At 44.6% G+C, this 23,735-nt stretch overlaps 1 protein-coding gene across 1 annotated transcript in view; it reads left to right on the forward strand.

Moving 5' to 3' along the window:
* LOC142768338 (uncharacterized) overlaps positions 1-23,735 on the forward strand; it is a 44,505-nt gene that overhangs the window by 3,140 nt on the left and 17,630 nt on the right. The window contains exons 4-8 of the mRNA XM_075870309.1: positions 1,068-1,275; positions 3,733-3,880; positions 7,110-7,225; positions 20,942-21,062; positions 23,037-23,207. Coding sequence (XP_075726424.1) covers positions 1,068-1,275; positions 3,733-3,880; positions 7,110-7,225; positions 20,942-21,062; positions 23,037-23,207 — 764 coding nt within the window. The remainder of the gene's footprint in view (positions 1-1,067; positions 1,276-3,732; positions 3,881-7,109; positions 7,226-20,941; positions 21,063-23,036; positions 23,208-23,735) is intronic.

Below are 23,735 nucleotides of genomic sequence, written 5' to 3' on the forward strand. Positions count from 1 at the left end.
AGCTTTTTACCCATACGACGGCTCAAGTTTGTACTCAACATTTCGTGCAAAGCTTAGAGTGTCTTGAGCTCTTTTAGTGAATCAAGCTTATGTCGGAAACTGCGTAGTTTATTGTATTAACAATACAGGCGGGAAGTATGCGCGACTTCGCATTGTGCTCTTATATACCTGAGCAATCTGAAACTGACACTACATTAAAATAGGCTGGTTAAGGAATTGTCGGAAATCTCTGTTATGAAGTGCGTGAGCGACGTATGAGTCGCTCACAGACGCGTTCGCTGGACGAACGCTAGGAACGTTATGCTAGGAGTACTGGCTGATTTCATTCCTATGCGTCATGTTGCTTGTTTCAGTACGTCATCGATAGATGAAAGCGCACCAGAAATTATTTGTAACTTCATACATAGTGACGAAGAGAGGCGCAAGTCTTCTAGAGGGGGAAACTCTGCATATTTCTTTCTCCAGTATTCACAGAAACCATCTTGGGGAGGAGTATATTTCTCTGGACGTGGAAGCACCGAGATTGACATACACAACAGCGATCAGCTGATTCCTCTGGAGGACCGAATTGCACTTCATGTCCCCTCGTGATTGAATGTATTTTTCACACTCGCAAGTCACCTAGGTTTTACGTAATGTATAATGTTCTTCAGCGTAGAAAAAGCACGATCTTTTTTTCGCATTGCATATATGGCAACTAATTGCGCATACATCTGACTCTCCTGAATCAAATAAATTACAATATCTCAGCACCACATCCCTTTGGGATTAGCCTGCCTTTTACTAAGCGCGAAGATTCCGTGGTGACCTCTCTTTGGCGTTATTATACTATCATAAATTTCGGCAATGTCTGATGTCCAGATTACGTCACTAGTGTCGGTGATCTCGCGTCATGATGAATTCATACGGTCAATTAATGAGGTGCTAGGTATCCTTCGTTTAACTGGTGTTCACGCAGCTGACGCTAATGCTCACTTTGTGTTGAGAATAAGTGACATATATTAAATGAAAACAAGTAAGAGATACACAGAAGATTTGTACATTGATTCATTTTTAATTACTCCCAGTGAAGTTGATAATCTGCACCGTAAGCGAGACAGCCATCTCAGAGGACATGTACCCGGACGACAAGTACTGCGACTACCTCTTCTACACCAACGTCATCACATCAAATAGCCACATTCAAGCGGAAAAGAACCCCGTCAGTTGGGATGTTTTCCAGAGGAGGAGCCCAAAGTACACGCGCGTGCAGCTGGGAATTTCGTTCGACTTTCAGTAAGTCAGAAACTTAAGCAAGTCAGAAAGTCAGTAAGTCAGAAGCTGTCCGAAGCTAATTATGTTGTTGCAGGAATAGCCTTTGAGTTCATGCGGAGAAAAACTGTGGGAAAGTGCGTTCTGAAGGTACCCTTTATTGCTTTTATAGAAAGCAGGATCTGCAGCGAGGGCATACTGGTTAGCCTAACGTGCAAGAGCACGGCCGCTGAATCTTGTGCGCTTTGATCGAGTGGGCTATTAGGGCTATTTAGGCTATAAAAGTACAGTAAAACCTCATTATTTTGCAGTTTATGGCACAGTAAAATATCCTGAAGTTAGTCATATGTCAAATAATCGAAAGTAACAAAAAAAAATGAACTCTTGTCTGTTCTATCTCTGTATTTTCAACCTCTTGGTGAACATATGGTCATTTTACGTTAGAGTGATATAAATGGTACGCCTTATGGTCTTCGCGAAATAGTTCACAATGTGAACGAGGCTCAGGCCCCCATGTTTTAGGTAGAAATGTCCTCTAAACAATACCCGTTTGCACATCATTACCCCCAGCATCACCACGCGCATGCGAGGACCATTTTCCAACCGAGAAAAAAAAATACGGGAAGCGACTCATCAACTGTACATCAGATTGTAGCTGATCATTTGTACGTAATTGTAGCCTCCACACCATGGCTCTTATTAACCTACAAAAGCCCAGTTGAATTCACAAAGTACACTTCCTTTTCCAAACAATTGAAAATACTCGAGAGAATATTCTTCGTATTTGCCAAAGTAATGACGGCACCTGTCATAACTCAAGCGCAGCCGTGGCCCTAGTTCAAGGTGCTGGGGATTGTCCATTATGAGTGTTTGTATCGAAAAAGCCACCTTGACATTTTGTACGTCATAGCGTACTGAACCACGCTCGAACAGGATCTTTGATGTAAGTGATTAGGCGTCATTAGTTCTTCAAACTGCTTGACAGGAATGCTAAATTTACAGTTTTGAATTGGATGTACTCACATAAGAAACAAATACGGCTTCTTAAGCTATTCGCAACTATAGTAAAAGCGTATAATCTGGTTTTCAAGGGTCCGGGAAAAAGATACTGAAGTGAGCCGAATGCCAAATTACTGAAAGCAACAAGAAAACAATAAACGGGTGTGCATTCTTTCAATGCACGTATGTTTTCTTGGTGGACCCGTAAATCGCGCGCTAATTTTGCATAAGAGCTCAGGAAGGCACGAATTTCGTCATTCGCGACTTTGTGAACGTGGCACGAAGCCCCCATGTCTGAAGCAGAAACGAAGTCTGAAGAACACTTCACCATGTACCGTTACCACAAATACCGCCGGAGATACGCAAAAATAATTTTTAAGCTTAAAAAATGGCGAGCAACTTATAATCTATGCTTGCTTCGTGGTAAGTACGTTACGTAGCTAGTGAGCAATTCATCATGCGGACCGCCACTTATCTACTTGTGTTCCATTCTTTACCAACTAGCACATATTACGACGCTATTATCTTGATGTTTAGTAGCTTGCAGTATATAAATGTATTGGTTAATTGCAGCAGAAGTGCCCCACATAAAAATGCAGGTACAAACCAAAGGCAGTTTCGGGTATTAGCGAATGCGTTCATGCTTCATTACTTCACACAAAATCACGCTTCGTGCATGCCGTGCTCCGAGGATCGTCTTTTTTAACCGGCTTGTTCAATTAAACCAAATAAAAAAACTTTAATACCATTAAAATAACAATTGCTTATCGCGACCCGCCAACAGGTCCGTGTTATGCTGTTTTTTATATTATAACAAGTTCCCAATAAATGAGCTTTTACTGGATACGTGCAGACACTTTAGGGTTTAAAACGGCGAATGTTTGGCCTACTCACTTTTATTTCCTTGTGGCATTGCTGAGCTCAGGAGCGAAAAGCGCCGCAATGATAGAAAATCAGAAAGCACTGCTAGTGGGGCCCGCCTACGCTTTCGCGTTCTCTTGGTGAAGGTGCAGTTCAAGCGTCTTCAAAATTTCTTTCTGAGCACATTCGAGTTTTTTCAAGTTACACTGATCGCAAGTGCTCTTTATTATCCAGCCGTTTTAATGATTACTATATCAGTCATCAGGATTACGTGCAACTTTTTTTACGAAAGACTTCACAGCAAGAGCTTTTTCCTGCATATGTGTCATTGTACTGAATTTAAAAAGTGCACTGCTTTAAATCGTATTTTGTTTTTGTTTATCGGTTCGCGTGATTCTGTTGCTAAAACATATCAAATGATGACAACGCTTCAATTAGGTATTAGGAGAAGCCTTCGCGAAAAAACTTTTTTCTGAATAAGTACCCTAAGGAGCAATTTATTCAAAATTAACTTTACTTCAAGTGAACATTTGCCTCAAAAACTTTTACTTCGTGTGAACACTCCAAGATGTTGAGGTGGTTTTTGTAATTGCCGTATTACAATTTGAACTTACAATGCAGGAATGTAACGCCAAACGGTTTGGACAGTGCCTCCAGTGACCTTGACGCGCTACGGAAGGAAGGCATCAGGCACTACGGGCTCCTCACCGTTTTGTCGTTTCAAAAGGACTTCCGGCACACACTTAGGAGCACTAAGGGTCTGCTTCAGGTAGGTAGGTAGGTAGGTAGGTAGGTAGGTAGGTAGGTAGGTAGGTAGGTAGGTAGGTAGGTAGGTAGGTAGGTAGGTAGGTAGGTAGGTAGGTAGGTAGGTAGGTAGGTAGGTAGGTAGGTAGGTAGGTAGGTAGGTAGGTAGGTAGGTAGGTAGGTAGGTAGGTAGGTAGGTAGGTAGGTAGGTAGGTAGGTAGGTAGGTAGGTAGGTAGGTAGGTAGGTAGGTAGGTAGGTAGGTAGGTAGGTAGGTAGGTAGGTAGGTAGGTAGGTAGGTAGGTAGGTAGGTAGGTAGGTAGGTAGGTAGGTAGGTAGGTAGGTAGGTAGGTAGGTAGGTAGGTAGGTAGGTAGGTAGGTAGGTAGGTAGGTAGGTAGGTAGGTAGGTAGGTAGGTAGGTAGGTAGGTAGGTAGGTAGGTAAATAGGTAGGTAGGTATGTATGTAGGTAGGTAGGTAGGTAGGTAGGAGTGTGTGCGTGTGTGTATTTGTGTGTGTGTGTGTGTGTGTGTGTGTGTGTGTGTGTGTGTGTGTGTGTGTGTGTGTGTGTGTGTGTGTGTGTGTGTGTGTGTGTGTGTGTGTGTGTGTGTGTGTGTGTGTGTGTGTGTGTGTGTGTGTGCACGCCCGTGGCACTGAAGTGCATGAAACGTTTGTGTTCGTACGTGCAGTTCACAAAAATGAACTCACAGCTACTCCAAAACGACGAAGCAGACCATGCGACTTCGTTCATAGAGACTCGCAGCTTATATGTTTGAGAAAGGCAGCTCCTCTCCAAGTCCCCCCTTGATTCACCGTCGCCCGCTCAAGCGTTTCATATCTGCTTGACCTACACCAGCCTGTAGCCTTGTCAAGCTTTCTCTCGCGCATCAAGCACAGGACTGGAGCGGCGATGTTATCAATTCGGACTTCAGAAAAAAACATAATGACTAATGCGAAATTGTGCCTCTAGTACTCTTATATTGCTGCCGCTATAAAGTATAGGCTTCGACTAGTCGAAATTTGTGCAACACCACTCATTACGTACTAGAAACAGCTTTTCTTCCGATAAATGTGAAATACGGTAAATCTTGTCGCATATGTTAGACCGGATGTAGAGGACGGTGACGATGAGGGACATGCCAAGATTTCTGGCTGGTGAAGTGAAACGACCATGTAGCGACCCTAGGAGCTACCGTTAGTAAGCAGTGCCATGAAGTTTCACATCATCACCCCTTCTCACTCTAACAACACACCAAAAACTTGCAACTCCGCAACTACGAGGTATGAGAAAGTGTGGAGAAAGGTCACCCAGCTATTCCTCTTCGTAGAGGTCACAGAGCTTTGTTTACCAAACAGTCAATGACGCAAAGACGCAAGCGTGTTCGTTTTACCCAGTAAGCATAGAAGCTTATTGGGCAGATTCGCAAGCTCAGTGCGCGGCATGCGCGCTACTTTTTGCTTTCGCTTTATATCGCCTTCTGCTCGTTACGACAGCTCTAATAAGTGCCGCCTAGAGTGAGTTTCACCAGGTTAATTTCGAACCCTTCGAATGTAACGCCATAGATAAACGTTGAGAGAAAAAAAAATTGTGCTAAGCCAGGTAGTGGTGGGCGCTTTTATAGGGCGCTGGAGTCAGGCGCGCGTTTCTAAAATGTTTTAACCATGTTGAATATTGGTAATTCTTGTTGGTTGCATCTATCAGTTACAAAATTTAATATTTTTTCGTTCCTTTTAGCCCGGTTTTGAGCAATCCTAGTCTTGTTTTCACCTGTATTGGGTGATTTATTGGCAAGTGCGATGGTTCGGGCTAGTTGGTATGACATGACGTTAGTTATAGCGCGCGACAGAACGACGACTGCTTTCGTGCTATAACTATCGTCATATCTTACGAACTAGCCCAAACCGCCACACTTCCCAGTAAAGCACTCAATATAGGACATAACAAGACTAGCAATGTTCAAATCCGGACTAAAATTAACGAAAAATATAAGACACTCTAACTGCTAGATGCAACCAAGAAGTATTAAAAATATTTAACACCGTTAAAACATTTGGGAAACACGCACCTGATTGCAGCACCCTACAAGAGAGGCCGCGACGACCTGGCTTAGCACAGATTTTATGCTCTCTCCTTGTCTTTTTGTCATCATTCTTTTCTCGGGGCTTTACTGGGGTCCTGACGATGCCATACAAAAAACGCAAGAGGACAAGCTGGGCCTCCAAAGCACTGCGCACTCAGTAGTGATGTAGAGGCCGCCATCAGAGTTTCTCTAGGGTCACCGCAAAGATGCGGTCTCATAATGAGTTTTTCATATTGATTTGAACATCCAAAATGAGGCATTGTAATGGCAACTATCAACCCAGAATATTTTAGTTTGACGATTGATGTTCTTGAAACTTTAATGAATGATTACTAGAGAGGCAAAGTTACAGTAAACTGCTGTCATTAAAAAGTACGTAAGGGGCACTCGTGACATATACTTTTCCCTTAAACTGTGATTGGACGCTGACAAAAAGAGAGTTTTAGCAACCGAAAACAAAAATCTCCAGGTGAGGAAGAATGGGATGAGGCCATGTGATTTTGTTGTATTCCGAATTCACGTTCTAGAGCAGCACGAAGGATTCTTAGCACAAAAATATACATTAGTAAGCTTGATAAAGGCAAACGTCTACCTTGTCTTAGTTTTTTTTTTGTCAAAATATCAATTATCTTGCTCCAGTAATAGCGCACACGCTATCGCTGCGACAATGAATAGAAACATTATATGTGTGGTCTTGTTAGGACAATAGTAGTGTGCTCAAATATGCAACATTTATCGAGTTGCCGTGCTGCTTATCATTGCTGTGCGCTTGAAGTGTGGGTCGCGTGGTGATCGAGTACGAGTGGTGAACCGTCATTCGCCTGTGCGAATACCATCACGGCGACTGCAAGTCGATACATTCAAAATGCTAGCAGCCATGTGTTTCGATTTTGATGCACGTTAATTGATTGATTGATTTGTAGTGTTTAACGTCCCAAAACCACCATATGATTATGAGAGACGCCGTAGTGGAGGGCTCCGGAAATTTTGACCACCTGGGGTTCTTTAACGTGCACCCAAATCTGAACACACGGGCCTCGACATTTCCGCCAATGCACGTTAATTCAACCAAGGTGGTCAAAATTTTTCAGTCTTCGCACTATGACGTTTGTCACAATGATATTGTTGTGTGACGTATAACCATAAATATAAAATTAATTTTTTTGTGATGTTCCAGAAAATGAAAGAGATGCAGCATGAAGAGATAGCGAAGATTGTCCTCGCTATTGGCACCTACGACTTCGCTAATATATATAGAATGAAGATGAAACAAGGATTCCGTGACGCAGTAAAGTAAGTAGTTAGAGCGTCCACTATCTTACTTTCACCTGGCCCTGAAGACTGAGTCTTCAACAGTTCATCCTAGTGAACTTTTGAGAGATTGTGATAAGACCCATATCTGTGTAACCAGGGCTTAAAAATGTTTAGATGTTCTTGTACAGAACCCGTATCAAATATAGGCTCACTATGTAGGTAGATAATTTCAATTGGAAAAAAATAAATGGTAGTATTCGTTATAAATAATATTATGCATTATAGAAGGTTAAGCACTACTTGGAAAATTACATGAGAACGCTAGGACGTGTTTACTTCGGCCTTACTTAGGGGAGACGAGGAATGTGTTATATTCTTCTTTCTCTTTTTAATATTTTTTGTTATTTCAGTATACTGCAGACCCTTTCGAACCACGCAGCAGCGGTTGGTCATATTATGACTACAATGGTATCCGAAAGTCATGAAGGACTTCCAAAAAAAGTTGAATACTGGTCAGTGCGTGAAACAGTTTCAAAGATCCACCACTTAGATAACTTACAAGCAATCACAATTGTAACAGAATTATGCGACATTGAATAGAAGTTAGTAATTCACAAATTAAAAGAAAAAATATTCTATAGTTTTTTTAATTAAAATATTCTACATTTCACAGCTCTGCGCAAATGGTGGAAGGTTATTTCAGCAAGCTGTTGATGCTGGAACATCATAGTTTTTATGAATGTTCTTGTGACTTTCAAGTAGCCGTATTGTCTTGTGGTTAGTTTTGAGGAGTGTCTCAAGGGTTGAAGTAGATTAAGTAGATGATTTGTTCTGGATTAAATATATCGGTCATGATGCAAACTACAAAAAATAGTTTAAAAATTACCATGCACAGATCATGACAAATTAATTCGAGCTTTTTACGGAGAACAATAATGCTACTGTGCCTGGAAGAATTCGAAAACAAAAATCGCACTGGCTAATTTTGTACCCACTCAATTTTTAAGGCATTTTTGGTGGGGACACCAATTGATGCTGACACATTCTGGATCTGGTATAATCAGTGCCTTATACATGGTTAGCTTAACCCCAGTTCAAGCGTTTCAAAAATCTTCCTTAGCACTTTCAAAATAATAGCCACCTTATGCGGTTGTTAACTAGGTTGGGAACAGCATAAGTCCAAAGTATTTTACGTGGTTCCTACTTTTGATGATCTTTGAGCTTTCTAATATATATTGTCACGCACCAAGAGCCATAGAGACAAGACAGGAAAACCGGGGCAGAAAGACACGAGCGTGTATCTTCAGAACGAGGCGCTAACCACAGTTCTTCTTCGTTCTCTTTGCCCTTTTTGGCTCGCTAGGGCTTGCAGGCTCACAACTCTAGGTGGCATTATTCCCCCTCCGATTATAGTATCGACTTGATGCTCATACACAAGGGGACGGCAGCGCCGATAAGGAAAAAAAGAGAGAAACGGTACCTATAGTGCGCAGGGCATATGCAGGTGCAAAAAAATTGTCTGAGATTGGTCATAAGAGAAAAAACTATTAACTGAATTCACAGTTCGTTCGAGACCCAACGGACAATGTCAAAAAAACAAAACTGTTTGCTGCCCGGGCACAATAAGGCGAGTATCACCGCGTAATATAAGGTTTTAAGCGGACGACATGCACAATCTCTGTTCGTGGTGAGTGGCGTTGGGTCGTTGCCGAGCCTCCGTCTGGAATAACTTCATAGTTGACCTCGTTCAACCGCTGTAGTACTTTGTAGGGTCCGAAGTACTTGCTCAGGAGTTTTTCGCTCAGACCTCGCCGTCTAACAGGAGTCCGAACCCACACTTGGTCGACAGGTTGATAGGAGACTTGTCGATGGTGGATATTGTACCTTCGAGCGTCTTCACATTGCTGCGATCTTATGTGCACGCGAGCTAATTGACGTGCTTCCTCTGCACGCTGAATGTAATCGTCGACATCAGGAGTTAGTAGCTCTTGCTGGTCGATGTCACAAGGAAACATAGCGTCTAGCATGGTTTGCACGTCTCGACCGTAAACGAGGCGGAATGGTGCGAACCTTGTCGTTTCCTGGGTTGCGGTGTTGTATGCAAACGATACGTATGGCAGGATTTCGTCCCATGTTTTATGCTGCACATCCACGCACATAGAAATCATGTCCGACAGCGTTTTGTTCAGACTTTTTGTCAAGCCGTTACTCTGGGGGTGGTACGCGGTTGTCTTACGGTGGTTCGTGTAACTGAGCTTGAAGATGTCGTCCAACAGTTTTGCCGTAAACGCTGTTCCTCAGTCTGTTATGATGAATGACGGGGCACCGTGACGAAGCACAATGTGGTGTATGAAAAACTGGGCGACTTTAGATGCTGTACCACGTGACTATGGCTTAGTTTCAGCGTAACGCGTCAAGTAATCAGTTGCGACGATGATCCACTTGTTTCCGGAGTGAGACAAAGGAAACAGTTCACGGAGGTCCATCCCAAATTGGTCAAATGGCGTTCGCGGTGAATCGATGGGTTGTAAGAGGCCTGCAGGCTTTACAGGTGGTGACTTGTGACGCTGACATTGCGGCATCCTTTCACGTAGCGTTTCACACAAGCTGCGAGTTTTGGCCAGAAATGTAGCTGTCGAAGCCTGTCGAGCGTCTGTGAGTATCGCAGATGGCCGGATGTCGGCTCATCGTGGCAGGCTAATAGGATGTCATCACGAAGGTCTTGAGGGACGACTAGAAGATAAGATCTGCTGCTAACACCGGTGTTTTTCTTGTATAATATGGCGTGTCGTAAGCAAAATGATGGTAACGTACGGGAAAGTGGACGAGGAACAGACGCGGTGCTGCCTTCTAAATGATCGATGATGGGCCTCAACTCGGGGTCGACTCGTTGCTTACTGAGGAGGTCCGCCCCAATGAGAGTCCCCAGGAAGGCGCTGTCGTCTTCTACAGCTGTATGGTCGGATTCCAGAGGTTCCCGTGATAGCGTGTCGGCGTCTTCATGCTTTCTACCCGACTTGTATACGATGGTGACATCGAACTCCTGAAGTCGCAGACTCCATCGTGCTAATCGCCCAGAAGGGTCTTGGAGGTTAACCAACCAGCATAAAGCGTGGTGATCAGTCACAACCTTGAATGGGCGCCCATAGAGATAAGGCCTGAACTTTGTAATCGCCCATATCACCGCGAGACATTCCTTCTCTGACGTTGAATAGTTGGTTTCGGCACGTGATAGAGTACGGCTCACGTAGGCAATCACACGTTCGATGCCATCTTGTGTTTGCACCAGGATAGCTCCGAGACCAATGTTGCTTGCGTCAGTGCGCACCTCTGTGTCAGCGTCCTAACCAAAACGACCAAGTACAGGGGGAAGACAATCGATGCTGCAGTTCCGCAAAAGGAGTCGCTTGTTCGTCAGTCCACTGAAATGGGGTGTCGTCACGCGTAAGTCTGATGAGAGGCTCCGCAACCTTAGAGGAGTTTTCAATAAAGCGGCGATAGTATGCTCAGAGCCCTAGAAATTGCCGAAGACTTTTTTTGTCTGTCGGAGCTGGAAAAGCGGCCACAGCGGCAGTCTTCTCGGGATCGGGCCGAACGCCAGCAGCGCTCACAACGTGACCCAAGAACTTCAGTTCATTGTAGCTGAAATGGCACTTCTCAGGCTTGAGGGTAAGGTGAGCGGATCGTGTGGCTTCAAAAACACTCCGAAGGCGACAAAGGTGCTCGTCAAAGGTTTCTGAAAAGACAACGACATCATGTAGATAGACGAGGCAACTTTTCCACTTGAGGTCAGCGAGAACGGTATCCATCATTCGTTGGAATGTGGCCGGAGTGGAAGAGAGGCCGAACGGGAGCACTCGGAATTCATTCAGGCCGTCAGGAGTTACAAAAGCCGTTTTTTCGCGGTCCCGTTCATCGAGTTCAATTTGCCAATAACCACTTTTGAGGTCGATTGAGGAAAAGTACTTTGCTCGCCTCAGCCTGTCAAGAGAATCGTCACTTGAGGCAACGGGTACACGTCTTTCTTTGTGACGTTATTCAGCTACCTATAATCGACACAAAAGCGAAGTGCACCATTCTTCTTCCTTACAAGGACCACTGGCAATGACTAAGGGCTGCTTGATGGCTGTATTACAACGTCTTGAAGCATTTCCTTCACTTGCTTTAGAATCGCGCGTCGCTCGGTTGGTGAAACGCGGTAAGGCTGTTGCCGTATAGGGTGCGCGTCCCCGTAGGTGGTAATACGGTGTTTGGTAATCGATGTTTGACGGATTCTCGATGAACGTGCAAAACAGGCGTGGAATTCTATCAACAGGCCATTAAGCCTTCGTTTGTTTTCGTCAGAAAGCGTTGGATTTATATAGACGCCTCGGAGAGGTGCTTCGGCATCATCGGTTGCCTCGGAAGCAAAACACTCAGTCACATTGGTTACTGGGTAGGCATAGGCGATGACAGTACCAGGGAAAAGATGTCGGCGCTCGTAGCTGAAGTTCGTAACAAGTACCTCGCAGTGGGTAGCCTGTAGGTCTACTAGGCTTCGTGCTACGCAGAGACCTTAAGAAAAAAGTAGGGATCAATTGCTCTCCGCCACCATTTCAACGTGTGCTGATTTGCTACAGGCCACTTGAACCATAACGCTTGAGCGCGGTGGTATCGTCACAGCATCGTCAATTACCCGCAGACATACTCGATCATGGCTGGGATTATGCTCTGGTGTGGCGCTTTTTGTCGAGAACGTGACGAGGCGTTGTCGAATGTCGATGATAGCACCGTGCTCCCTCAGGAAGTCCATGCCAATGATCAGGTCTCGAGAACACTGACGGAGAACGCTCAAGCTGACAACGAAGGTAGAACCACGAAATTGTATTCGTGCTGCGCAAACGCCGAGTGGCATGACGATGTTCCCACCAGCAGTACGAATTGGCCTGAGGTTTCAAGGCATCGTCACTTTCTTTAGGAGAGTAGCCTGTTTTTCACTTATTATAGAAAAATCCGCACGCGTGTCAACTAAAGCACTGACTTTGCGACCGTCGAGCAACACTGGAATGTCTACTGAAATCTTTGCGGAACCAGCAGGTGTCGTCGTTCTCGGAGAATCGTCAGTTTGCGGAAGCGTCGGTAGGAGGCCTTGAGCTTGTCCAGTATGAGCGGCCTCGCCCCCGAAGGTCCCTGCGGCTAGTTTTCCCGGCGTGGACTGGGTGACCGACCCTGCGCCACGCTCGAATACGTGCGGCGATTAGGAGAAATTCGCCGCGGTGACGGGGAGCGTGACTGGTGCAGAGATGACGAAGTTCCGCGCTGTTGAGCCACGTACTCTTCAATTTCAGGGGGCCGCTCACCGAACCTCGGTGGTGGCGAGTTCGTCGAAAATCCGCTTAGTTCAAGTTGTCGGTTAGGACACTGTCGGTACAAGTGCCCAGCTTTACCACAGTGGAGGCAGAGAGGACGTCGATCTGGCGCACGCCAGACTTCTGACTTCCGCGAGATGAGGTGAGGTGCGCTCTAATATGGCGCCGCTTGGACCGTCTGCAGCATGTCTGGGGCCACGGTGGGATGCGGAATTGCAGGCGTAACAGGTTGCCGCAAAGCTTGAGCATACGACATTCGGGGAAAGTCACCGGGTGGTTGATAATCCCGCATGCAAGGCGGTTCTCTTAAGGCATGCTGGACTTCATCTCGGACAACGCTGGACAACAAGGAGGTAGTAGGCTGCGAGGGCACTGACAGCTTCTGGAGTTCTTCGCGGATGACTGAACGTATGATCTCTCGGAAGAAATCCATTTGCCACCGAAAGCTCCTAAGTAGTCCGTAGTTGAAGCGTTGACGTACCGTTCGTATGACGGGGCCCGGTGCCTAAGAGTGCGTTTTGAGTTACGGCTTCCGTGAAAAATTCTGACACAGTCCTGGGTGGACTGCGCACAAGCCCACCGAAAAGCTGCTGTTTTACCCCGCGCTTGAGGTACCGTACCTTTTTTTCTTCTGGCATGCCGGGGTCAGCTCGGTGGAAAAGGCGCGTCATTTCTTCGACAAACATCGCAACGCCTTCGTTCGGCAATTGAATGCGGGACTGCAGATCGCGCTCAGGTCTCTCCCGACGGTCAGGGCTGGCATATGTACCAAGAAGTCGGCGTTTGTAGTCTTCCCATGTTGTAAGAATACCTGCCCGGTTCTCATACCAGACACGTGCGCCGTCCAAAAGACTGAAATAGACGTGCCGCAGTTTGTCTCCGTCGTACCACTGGTTGTGCACGGCAACAAACTCGTAATGAACAAGCCAATTTTCTACATCCTCAAGTGCAGTGCCATGAAAAGGATTTGGCGTTCGCGGTGTGAGTAAGGTGGAATGAAGCGGAGTTGTGCCGTTCATACTGACTGGGTTGGTGCTGGTTGGGCTGGTCGGAGCTGCCATGTTGTTTGCGAGCAGTCCAAACTCAGGGGATAGCCCTCGGATTCTTCTTCTGGCGCAATGCACAGGTGTGACTACCGGTATGACGCTTGTGTTCCTGCTATGTGGAGGAGTACGGTGCATAGAATTACCAGCACGTCCACTAGTTTATCACGCACCAAGAGCCGTAGACACGAGACAGGAACAGTGGGGCAGAAAGACACGAGCGTGTATCTTCAGAACGAGGTGCTAACCACACTTCCTCTTCGTTCTCTTTGCCCTTTTAGGGGCGAAGCTCCTTAGGGCGCGGGCTGTGCGTCCCCTGTAGCCTGTATGTAGCCACCTCTCGTTTAGTTCTTGCAGTGTCCACTAGATGGCGGTACCGTCTCCTGTATGTCGCCTCCTCTCGTTTAATTCTTGCAGTGTTCACTAGATGGCGGCACCGTCTCCTGCATGTAGCCACCTCTCGTTTAGTTCTTTCAGTGCTCACTAGATGGCGGGACTTGTAGCTGATGATGAAAAGATGCAAGATGTTATAAACTAGACGGCGGTACTTGTAGTTGATGATGAAAGATGCGAGATGTTATAAAATAGGAATGATGTCACATATGGCACGCTTCATTGGTGGAAGGCAATCGTTCGATTTAGTGCGGCGACGTACGCTAGGGGGAGCATTGTAATAAAATCGAGTAGGCAAAATATACGGAAGATTTATGGTTTACCAGGTTTTCCTCCAGAGCTTCGCCCACTCATCATCATTCACTTCGTGGATATGGCGGCACTTTTTTTGGCTCGCTAGGGCTTGCCGGCTCACAACTGTAGGTGGCAATATGAAAGCTAGGAGATTTTTTTCGTATACTTAAAGCTTGTAGCTGTAGTTTTTCTTGTGTTTTTTTTTTGTCATTCTGCATTGAAGGCGCCTTGGCGGAAATTTCAGTCCTGAGGGATTAAACTTTATTTGTTTTTCAGTTTGGCATCCGGCTCTGTACACAACGCAGTCATCTGCGAAAGGATTGATTGATTTGTGGGGTTCAACGTCCCAAAAGCACTATTTGATTATGAGAGACGCCATAGTGGAGGGCTGCGGAAATTTTGACCACTTAAGGTTCTTTAACGTGCACCCAAATTTGAGTACACGGGCCTACAACATTTCCGCCTCCATCGGAAATGCAGCCGCCACAGCCGGGATTTGATCCCGTGACCTTCGGGTCAGCAGCAGAGTACCTTAGCCACTAGACTACCGTGGCGGGGCGTCATCTGCGAAAAGACTAGTTTGAATGAATAAATCATTACTGCAAGAAATGTCGTTATTTTTGATAAAACATCGATAAAAATTGACTCTAAAACTTATCGTTGTGAAATGATTGAAAGGACGTACCACAAGTACTAGTGGTTGAGAACTTTCGGTTTTTGAATATTCAGGAAAAATTTTGTAAAAATAATAACTGCGAACAAATAGTTTGTCTTAGTTCAAGATTTAGGTGCGACACACGTATTATCAGTGCGCAAGTTTACTTAAGACAAAAGCCTGAATACTCCACCAACAGACGTAGCTGATGAAATAGGTAGGTTAATAACCAGACCAGGAATTACAATTACATTGCCCACAATTTGCAAGTTACACAGCACTTTCCACGCAAAATGTGGCAGCGTGTTTTATGTCGGAACACCGTCAACTTGATGGCGAGTTTAGCCTACACAAACGTAGGTGTGCCCTTGAGTTCAGTCGTACAAAAACAGCTGCGGGACAAGTAGAAGTTACGTATACGATGCTGGAGAACCTTGGATCAGCGAATAGAATGGCAATGCTAGAGCTATTTAGTGATATCTGTTTATCAGAGACTCTTATTGATTTATGGAAATTAGGGCGAGTAATTCTATCCTAAAACCAAGAAACACCCTTTTGTGTATTGAATCATTCTGCCCAGTCAGTCTCCAAACTGTACTTGCAAGTTGATGGAGATACTGGTATACAGGAGACTTCAATGATGGTGCGAACATAAAAGGAAGTGTCAGTTTATATGACAGGTTTCCGTCAAAGGCGTTGCACAATGGATGTGATATTACACATAGTCACATGTGTTGTGCATGAACTCATGTGTGGAAACATCAGAATAGCGGTATTTCTCGCATTTAAATTAAGAAAGCAGTCGACTCCGTATGTCACGTTCACGCGCTGGCGGGGATGTTAGAACTTGGACTATGTGGTCGATCACTGCGATGAATCTCAAATTTTTTGAACGATAGGAAAATACACATGAAAACTAGTGAAAGATAAAGCAATTATAATTCCGTCACATAGGACATCCCACAAGGTCTTCTAAGCCCACTTATCTTCCTCAATTGTGTTATGGTGGCGTTACCGGGAAAGTTACCAAGCGGATCGAGGTATTTCCTCTACACAGATGACATCTGCATTTGGGCTTCAGTACCAGATACACGCGAAGTTCAAGCAGTGCTACAACGTGGTCTTGAGGTAGTCAACAAGTTTCTGAAGTACAGAGACATCAGTTTCTCGTATGCGAAAACAGTGCTATTGCCTTTCGCTAGACGACATATGAACAACTTCAAAATCATACTGGATGAACAGACGTTGACATTGGTGAAAGAACGTAAAGTTCTTTCTGTTACCCTTGATAGAGATCTGTAGTGGGCGTCGCACATCCGCGCTCTCGAAATAAGGACCAGCATTGTTTTAAACATACTACGTCAAAAAGCTGGCACAACCACGTTGGGGGGGGGGGGGGCGATCGGTCTTTTTACTATTGCAAGTGCATAACACACTAATAAAACAAAAGATTGCATATTCAGCACCAATTCTACAGAACTTATCGCAAACTACTGACGAACGTCTTCCGAGATGACTGACAAGGGGGTCAAGGGTATTCATGGGTGTCCCACAGGCAACAGCGAGTTCTCTCGTAATAGCCGAAACGTGTCATCCGCCAATCTCCGTAATACGAACGGTCCAAACTTGTCGCCATGTTTCACGTATTACAACTCAGCATGAGACGCATTCATTGAACCTCGCACTTACAGAAAGAAATAATTGTAAGCTACAGAAGATTGCGCAGCAACATAAAGTATTACTACCGAGGTATGAGGTCAACAGCGTAGATATTATTTTCCTCCTTGTACGCTGCCAAAACTAATATAACAGTTGTCGGTCGAGGGACACGTTCGTGACAGTCGCATTGCAGCTGACACTATTTCAGATTTATTCCCTATATCCGCAGTATATACACGTGTAGGCAGACGGTTCTTGCAATGCGAATTCATCCTCTTCAGCTTTTATCATCCCACACTTGGCAATAGAGCAGACATTTAAATAATTTCGAGTGACGTCCTCTACTGTTGCTTCATAGCATCTAAAAAAAGGCACAAAAATGGGTCATTTTTAGCAATTCAGTGGTCTTTCTAGCGTCGCTACAAAGTGATAAAAACCTCTTTCAGAACGCTTACCAGTTATATGAGACCTCAAAAGAACACGCAAAAGCAAGAAAAATAAACCACGTGATCAAGCTTAAATCGATTCTAGGTCATTGCACCATTCCAAGAAACACTGAAGCGGACACCATGACCAATAGGGACCACATAGAAGAGAGATTTCTTCTGTCAATTTCACGCACTGAAATGCGTCTGGTTCTCAGACAGCTAATCTGCAGCCTCACCAAAGACAAATGGTTCAACAAAAACAATAAAAGTTCAGACAAGCTTGATAGACCCTTGCGTAAAACTAAGAATCCCACAAGACTTACGAGATATAGAAGAATTGGAACATTGGTTCACCACCTACGGCTTGGTACAACATTTACGCGACAGTTCCTACACTAGATAAATCACGCGCCAACTACAGAGGGCTCCTGCGCTCACCCAGACGAAGATGTACCTCAGCTGCTTCTGGAGTGCCCGAATTATGAAACACAAAGATAAGTATTACGAGGAAGTTTGTAACTTTTAGATAGGAGGCCCTTCTCACTGGCGAAAATAATGGGTTCATGTGCAACTGTAGGCCTTCAGAAAAGAGTACTTGTCGCCTCAAGACGTTTCTTGAGAAAACAAATAATTTATGGAAATATTGACCTACCATACGCGATGTTGTCTTCATGCAAAAAGAAGTATGTAATATTTATATAGTGTGTTTCAGATGAATAATCATGTCTCAGCTGAACTGACCTTGTGTGTGAAAATTGTGTCCATATGTATCTATTAGGCGAATATGAACTGTTATGTGAGGTTAACTGAGCTGAGAAGTTTCGTTATTGTGTACTTTCACATCGCATGTTGTACACACTCGCATTTTGTGCTATAATTGTTGATCTTATGGCATATCTTGCCTACTAAGAAAAAAGGAGTAGCCAGTGCCACCATAATGGCAGCAACATCTCCTATTTCATCAATTTAGTAAAAAGAAGGCCAGCTGAGTAGGTGGACAGTTGTAGAAAGTTGTTGAGTTCATTTAAAAGGCAGATTGTCCTCTTCTGGGTACTTAGCATCGTTCTGGTGCTCGGAAGTGGCATATCTCAACCGATCAATTCGCTGTATATAACTTCTCATAACCGCTTCGTAGAGATACGAAACACAATGTTAACATAAGATTAAATCAGGAATGCACCAGACCAACCAAGAAATGCACCAGAGTGTCAATACTAGACACATCTTTCACGGATATTAGGGTGGCCATTGTTTGTATTTCATTCGCCTATTATTTACGCATATTCAAGTTTCTGCAATGCCCGAGTTGATACAATTCAATTTCCTAAGAAAAACAGCCTTCTTTTGACTCAGGTAAGATGTATATTTTAAATGGTGATATTACCAGCAAAATGCTCTGAAGTCTACGGCGGAATGAATGTAACACGACATCTACTGACCACATTTCTGCCATGGGATTTATTACTGCTTTCCACCGAAAACGTGAACACCTTAGCGGATCCTTGTGCTGTTTACGATAAAAGAAATATTGTTAAGAGATATCGCACACAAAGAAATGCTAGTTGGTCAGCTAGAGAATAAAGTAAGGTTGCTGACTTAACCATGCTAGTTTTCAGAAGCAGATATCATACCTTGAAACACGTAACTATCAAGAATGGCACCTAATTGTTTCTAAACATTCCGTAATGAGAACAGAAGGCATACAGGTCAGTCGGAGAAGACTAATTGCTAACTTGTACCTTTTTCTCTATTGACCTATGACATGAAACAGCCAACATGAAGCCACATTTGAACAATGCAGCAAACAGACTGGCTTCAAGAATAAACTTACTTTCTGTGCTAGGTTTCCCGGTCGGTCTTGTAATTTCTCCTTTCGAGAGCCATCTTCTGTTGAATACACCTGCGAAAATGAGACACATCAGTGAATCTAACTTAAGCAGCTACAAATAAATATATTTCTCCAAGAAATGCGAAAAAATATGTGAAAAGCATCATTATTAAAACTCATCTTAAGATGGTTGATGAATACTTTGGATAAGTAATCACCTCACTGTTATCCGTTAAACTGCTTCTTTTGAACACTGATGTATATCAGTGAACCCTTATCACAGCCGAAACATTTCTTCCACGATACTCCAAAATTGTTCCAATATTCATTTCATTGTTTGGTTATTACCGGCTCTTTGCCTTAGGGAGTTTCCGTAATTGGAAGATTACTGTCAGCGTTTAGAACCGGCCACTCGACCAGCCAGCCGAAAAATGCTGGCCTAATAAGTTTGATGTCACTCATGAAAAAAATTGAGGTAAAACAATAGGTCAGCCAGTTTTATTGGTAAATAACTTTGTGCTCGCAGAACTATAGCGCGATAGTTCCAAAGCCAAGAATTTCGAACGTTGCTTCGGCAGAGTAAATTCACGGTAGACAATGCTGATAGCCAGCCAACAAGGACACACAGCAGGGCAGTCTCCGCTCGCGCGTTAGTACCGAAGTACCACCCGAGAGATAACTTCAGCATTGTGCTTCAGAACACTCATATTGAACGTATTTTTGTTCTTTGTTTAACAAAAAAGCATGAATGTTTCACAAAAAGCGCTTATGTAACCAGCGTTGAGTCTTGCATCACGGTAGACAATGCTGATAGCCAGCCAACGAGGACACACAGCAGGGCAGTCTCCGCTCGCGCGTTAGTACCGAAGTACCACCCGAGAGATAACTTCAGCATTGTGCTTCAGAACACTCATATTGAACGTATTTTTGTTCTTTGTTTAACAAAAAAGCATGAATGTTTCACAAAAAGCGCTTACGTAACCAGCGTTGAGTCTTGCATCACTCGTCGACAAAAAACTCTGCAGATGCACCTTATTGCACTCTTGTCGATTCAGAGTCACATCACGAAATTGTAGCGGTAGAAATGTAGTTACTTTGTCTTGAATGCAGATGCAGCAGTTTCGGCTTCATCACATTTCTACAAATACGTTTGTAAGACGAGCATACTTCTGGCGAAAATTCCGTCCACAACTTTTGTCATGTCCATAGCCGTAGGGCCCTCCTATCCTGCTACTTCTTTTCGAAATTTGCTTGGTGAGCAATCTTTTACCGAAAATAATGAATGGAAATGGGTGATTTTCCAACTAGCCAGAACCTTCGACAAGTGTGCTTTCAATAAATAAATCGTTACTGGCCTGATTTCAGGAACTATTTATGGTTGGCGTGCCTCCGTGTAACTCACACCAGTCATTTTTTGCAGTAGTGGTTAAGCTCTTTACGAAAGTTATGCGGAAACAGCATTCTTCCGAATGAAACAGCATTCAGGACTATGACATTATATTCCCTGTCACGATAGTGCGTACAGCAAGAACAGTGGATGCCCTCTTTTTTGTAAAAAGCAACAAAGCAACTTGCGAGCACATGGTCGCCCCTACAGCGCGGCTCAGTACAACATCACCAACGAGAGCTGAAGAGAGCGTGTACTCTTAGGACCGGCACCACTGGTTGCGAGACGACAGTGGGATCTTAAACTAGCGTTGCTTGTACAATGGCCATGACTCGTTGTTGTTTTTTTGCCAATCCCTGACGCTTGGAGCGGAAGCGAGTTTCGTAGCTGTCATTTGATGACACTGTAGGCAACTGCAACCGAGCGCAGACCACGAGCTCGCATGTTACCTTTCATAAAGGATAATAGTTTACAACACGCGCAGAGTGTTACCTTTGGCACAAAAGCATGCTGAAAGCGTGCACATTCCCACCTTGGCAATCTTCAGGTGATCTACTGACTTGATGCGATACGAACATTCCGATTATAAATGTAGATGAGTGGCATATTGTTTGTTAGATATGACCTCAGCTGTGCAAATGCAACCAATTCAGCCTATTTCTGAACGTACTACCACGAACAGTGCTTCAAGGATTCATGGTCAGTGTTTCCTCACTGCAGAAATTTGGAGGCAAATATCGTCATATTGATTGCTTCGGCGGGATGGATCAGTCCCCAAGGTGCCTGCGTCGCCGCACCGCCCAATCCAGTCAAAAGTTCGCACCAAGACTACTTCGACCTGGTGAGTTGTCTCATTGCACGAGAGAGTGGTGACTTTTGGCGAATTTGTTTGTGCCATTGCATCAAAGTCTGTCGGCAGGTGAAGTAGCGGTACAATATGCAATGAAGTATGCTATGCATGTCATGCGACCAAAAAATCCTTTTTGGCTTTCTCAATGTATGAGCTCTAGGATAGGACAGCTTCTATGCCAAAAAAATATTCAAAGTTGTGAGCTGCTGGTACTGTTGGCGCCACGCGCCACTTGCACATGCCACTCATTTCGTGCAATATCTACATCAGCCTTTACGTGCCCAATCGAGGACCTCAGGATGTAATGAAATATATTGGTAACGAGCTCGCATAATAAACGAAACAGTAGTTGTGTGACCAGATATGTGCTAGCACGTCGTCTAACGGTAGACTTATGGCATTCATCAACTTTCACAAGTGCACGGATAGATGTTTTGGAACCTGACCCCCCACTAATCTTCCACTCGGCTTATCACGACGTGACACTACTTTCCTTGCCCATTATTGGTATGAAGTGGTATTCTCAAAGGCATTCTTTTTGGCATGAAACGGCATTTCATATTTACTTCCTAATAAAGTGACTGACAGCCCGGTATGGGAAATATGGGAACGCAGCGAAACAGTCGAGCACTTTTTTAGCGACTTCACCCGCTTCAACTGTGAAAGTGCGACCCTCTGAGCCGCCCTAGGACAGCTGGACAACCGCCGCCTGACAGAGAAAAAATACTGGGGCTCTTGGTCTACCCGCTGTACGTCATGAGCTGCTCTGAAGTCGTTGTGGAGGGTTTCGCAAGTAACGGAACTCACAGACAAACTGTGACTGTTGGCTGACTGCTTTGCTTCCAATAGTGCTCAAATAGTGCTCCAGTCACATCGTTTTCTCTACTGTCACCAACTCTTGTTCTTCCCTTTCACTCTTTTACACCCCTTCTCTCCTTCCGAAGCACAGGGTAGCAAACTGGAGCCTTATTCTGGTGAACCTCCCCGTCTTTCTTTTATTTTTTCTTTCTTAGTCCCTGAAGCATAACATGGCTCATACATGACGCAACAGAAACAGCGTCCGCCGTAACGGTTATTGGATATGCCGAGTATGAGATGACGTCAGTGTGCCATAATCATTTCTAAGGAATGCTTCCTGTGGGTGCTCGGAAATTGACAGCAGAGCCATCACGAGTGTCACTCGTCACCGAGGCGCATGAGTAACGCTACTGCGGCCTGTATGGGAGCGTGCCACTGCGCAGATTGTTTTGAAGGCGGGGTCCGTGAGGCCGTGTCGAGACCTGAGCCTTTTCGCGCTCAATCAAGACCTAGGCCCTTTACACCCCTTCTTAAGTTAGTGAACATCACTGCTGGACACTGCAGCATCTCAAGAAGCCGAAGTAAGCCATGTGGTCTTTCTGTGACGCCCCCCTTCACACACAGGACACTTTTCTGAATATAAATAGGACCTTTCAACTGTTTCGGTATGCATTGCACGTATTTATTTTTGCTTCCTCGTGCAGTGATTGATAACGACCAACTTTTTTGGCCTAGCTGTTTGTAAGTTGTGGAAAGTTAAAGCTCGCCCCTTTGTTGCCGAACTCTCATTTTAAGATGCCTGGAAAGATTGTGAAGACAAGGTCTCCTATATTGTTTCTTACCTGACATGGCACCTGTATAAGGTCTGTTTGCAAAGAAGTTCAATACAAAGGTGTGTGCGCTGGGATATTTGCCTGACAGTTCAAGTGCTCATATTCTGTTCTGGCTGGAATTTTTCTTTTTTCGGTTGTGCCCAGTAGGTCACATCAGAAAATAGCGCCGCCAGTACGCCACTGTACAATTAAAACTAGGATGTGGAAAGTTTGTAGGCATAGCACGATGTTTAGTTCAAAATGTCAATTAAAAATGACAAAAAAGTTATGCAGCAGGTTTCATAAAGCACTTATGGTAAGCTTTGTTCGAATGCATTTTCACTGTTCTTTTCAGGGACATGCTTGGTATGCAGTGTCACAGGGAAGCACATATAAGAAACCCTCAACAATCACTGGCATCTCCTTCGAAATGTCCGCCCTTCATTACGTCATGAATAACACAAGAAGATCACTTAATGTAAGCCTTTACAAGCCATGCGTGTCCGTGATGAGACAACGGCAAGCGGTATGTGTCGTTCAGACCAATCTGTGTTCACTCTTTGCAACTGGTAGTGCTCTAAGGTGAACCGAAATAAAGAGAATTTCGACGAGCCCTTTCTTCCCTGCTTGGCACAACACAACTATAATAATAGACCAGAAACTCAATGAAAGTAATATTGTGATTTGTAGCATAATGATGTAAATTTAAACAAAGTAAAGTGAACGAAAAGAGTGTTGGCAGGGATGGCAGCAGCGCCTTCCACGTAAGGTGTCCGTTGCTCTACCAGCTGAGCCACAACGGTGCTCAACTCCTTGTCGACTTTTTGGGCAGCATACGTACATGGAAACTCTGGAACGTTAGTCAGCGCCATTAGCAGGCATGAAAGCGAGTGTCAAACACTGCTGCCAGCTGGGGTCACGAAGCACGTGATTATTCTACGTGCTCTGTGCTAACGAATAATTCCTCGTGTGCTACATGAAGGCATTCAGTCTAACAAAACGAGAGTGCTATACAGGATCACGCGAGCTTCTCGCTTGGCTGCGATTTGCCCCA

The sequence above is a fragment of the Rhipicephalus microplus genome, chromosome 8 (genome assembly GCF_043290135.1).
Source record: "Rhipicephalus microplus isolate Deutch F79 chromosome 8, USDA_Rmic, whole genome shotgun sequence".
In the NCBI taxonomy this organism is placed as follows: Eukaryota; Metazoa; Arthropoda; class Arachnida; order Ixodida; family Ixodidae; genus Rhipicephalus; species Rhipicephalus microplus.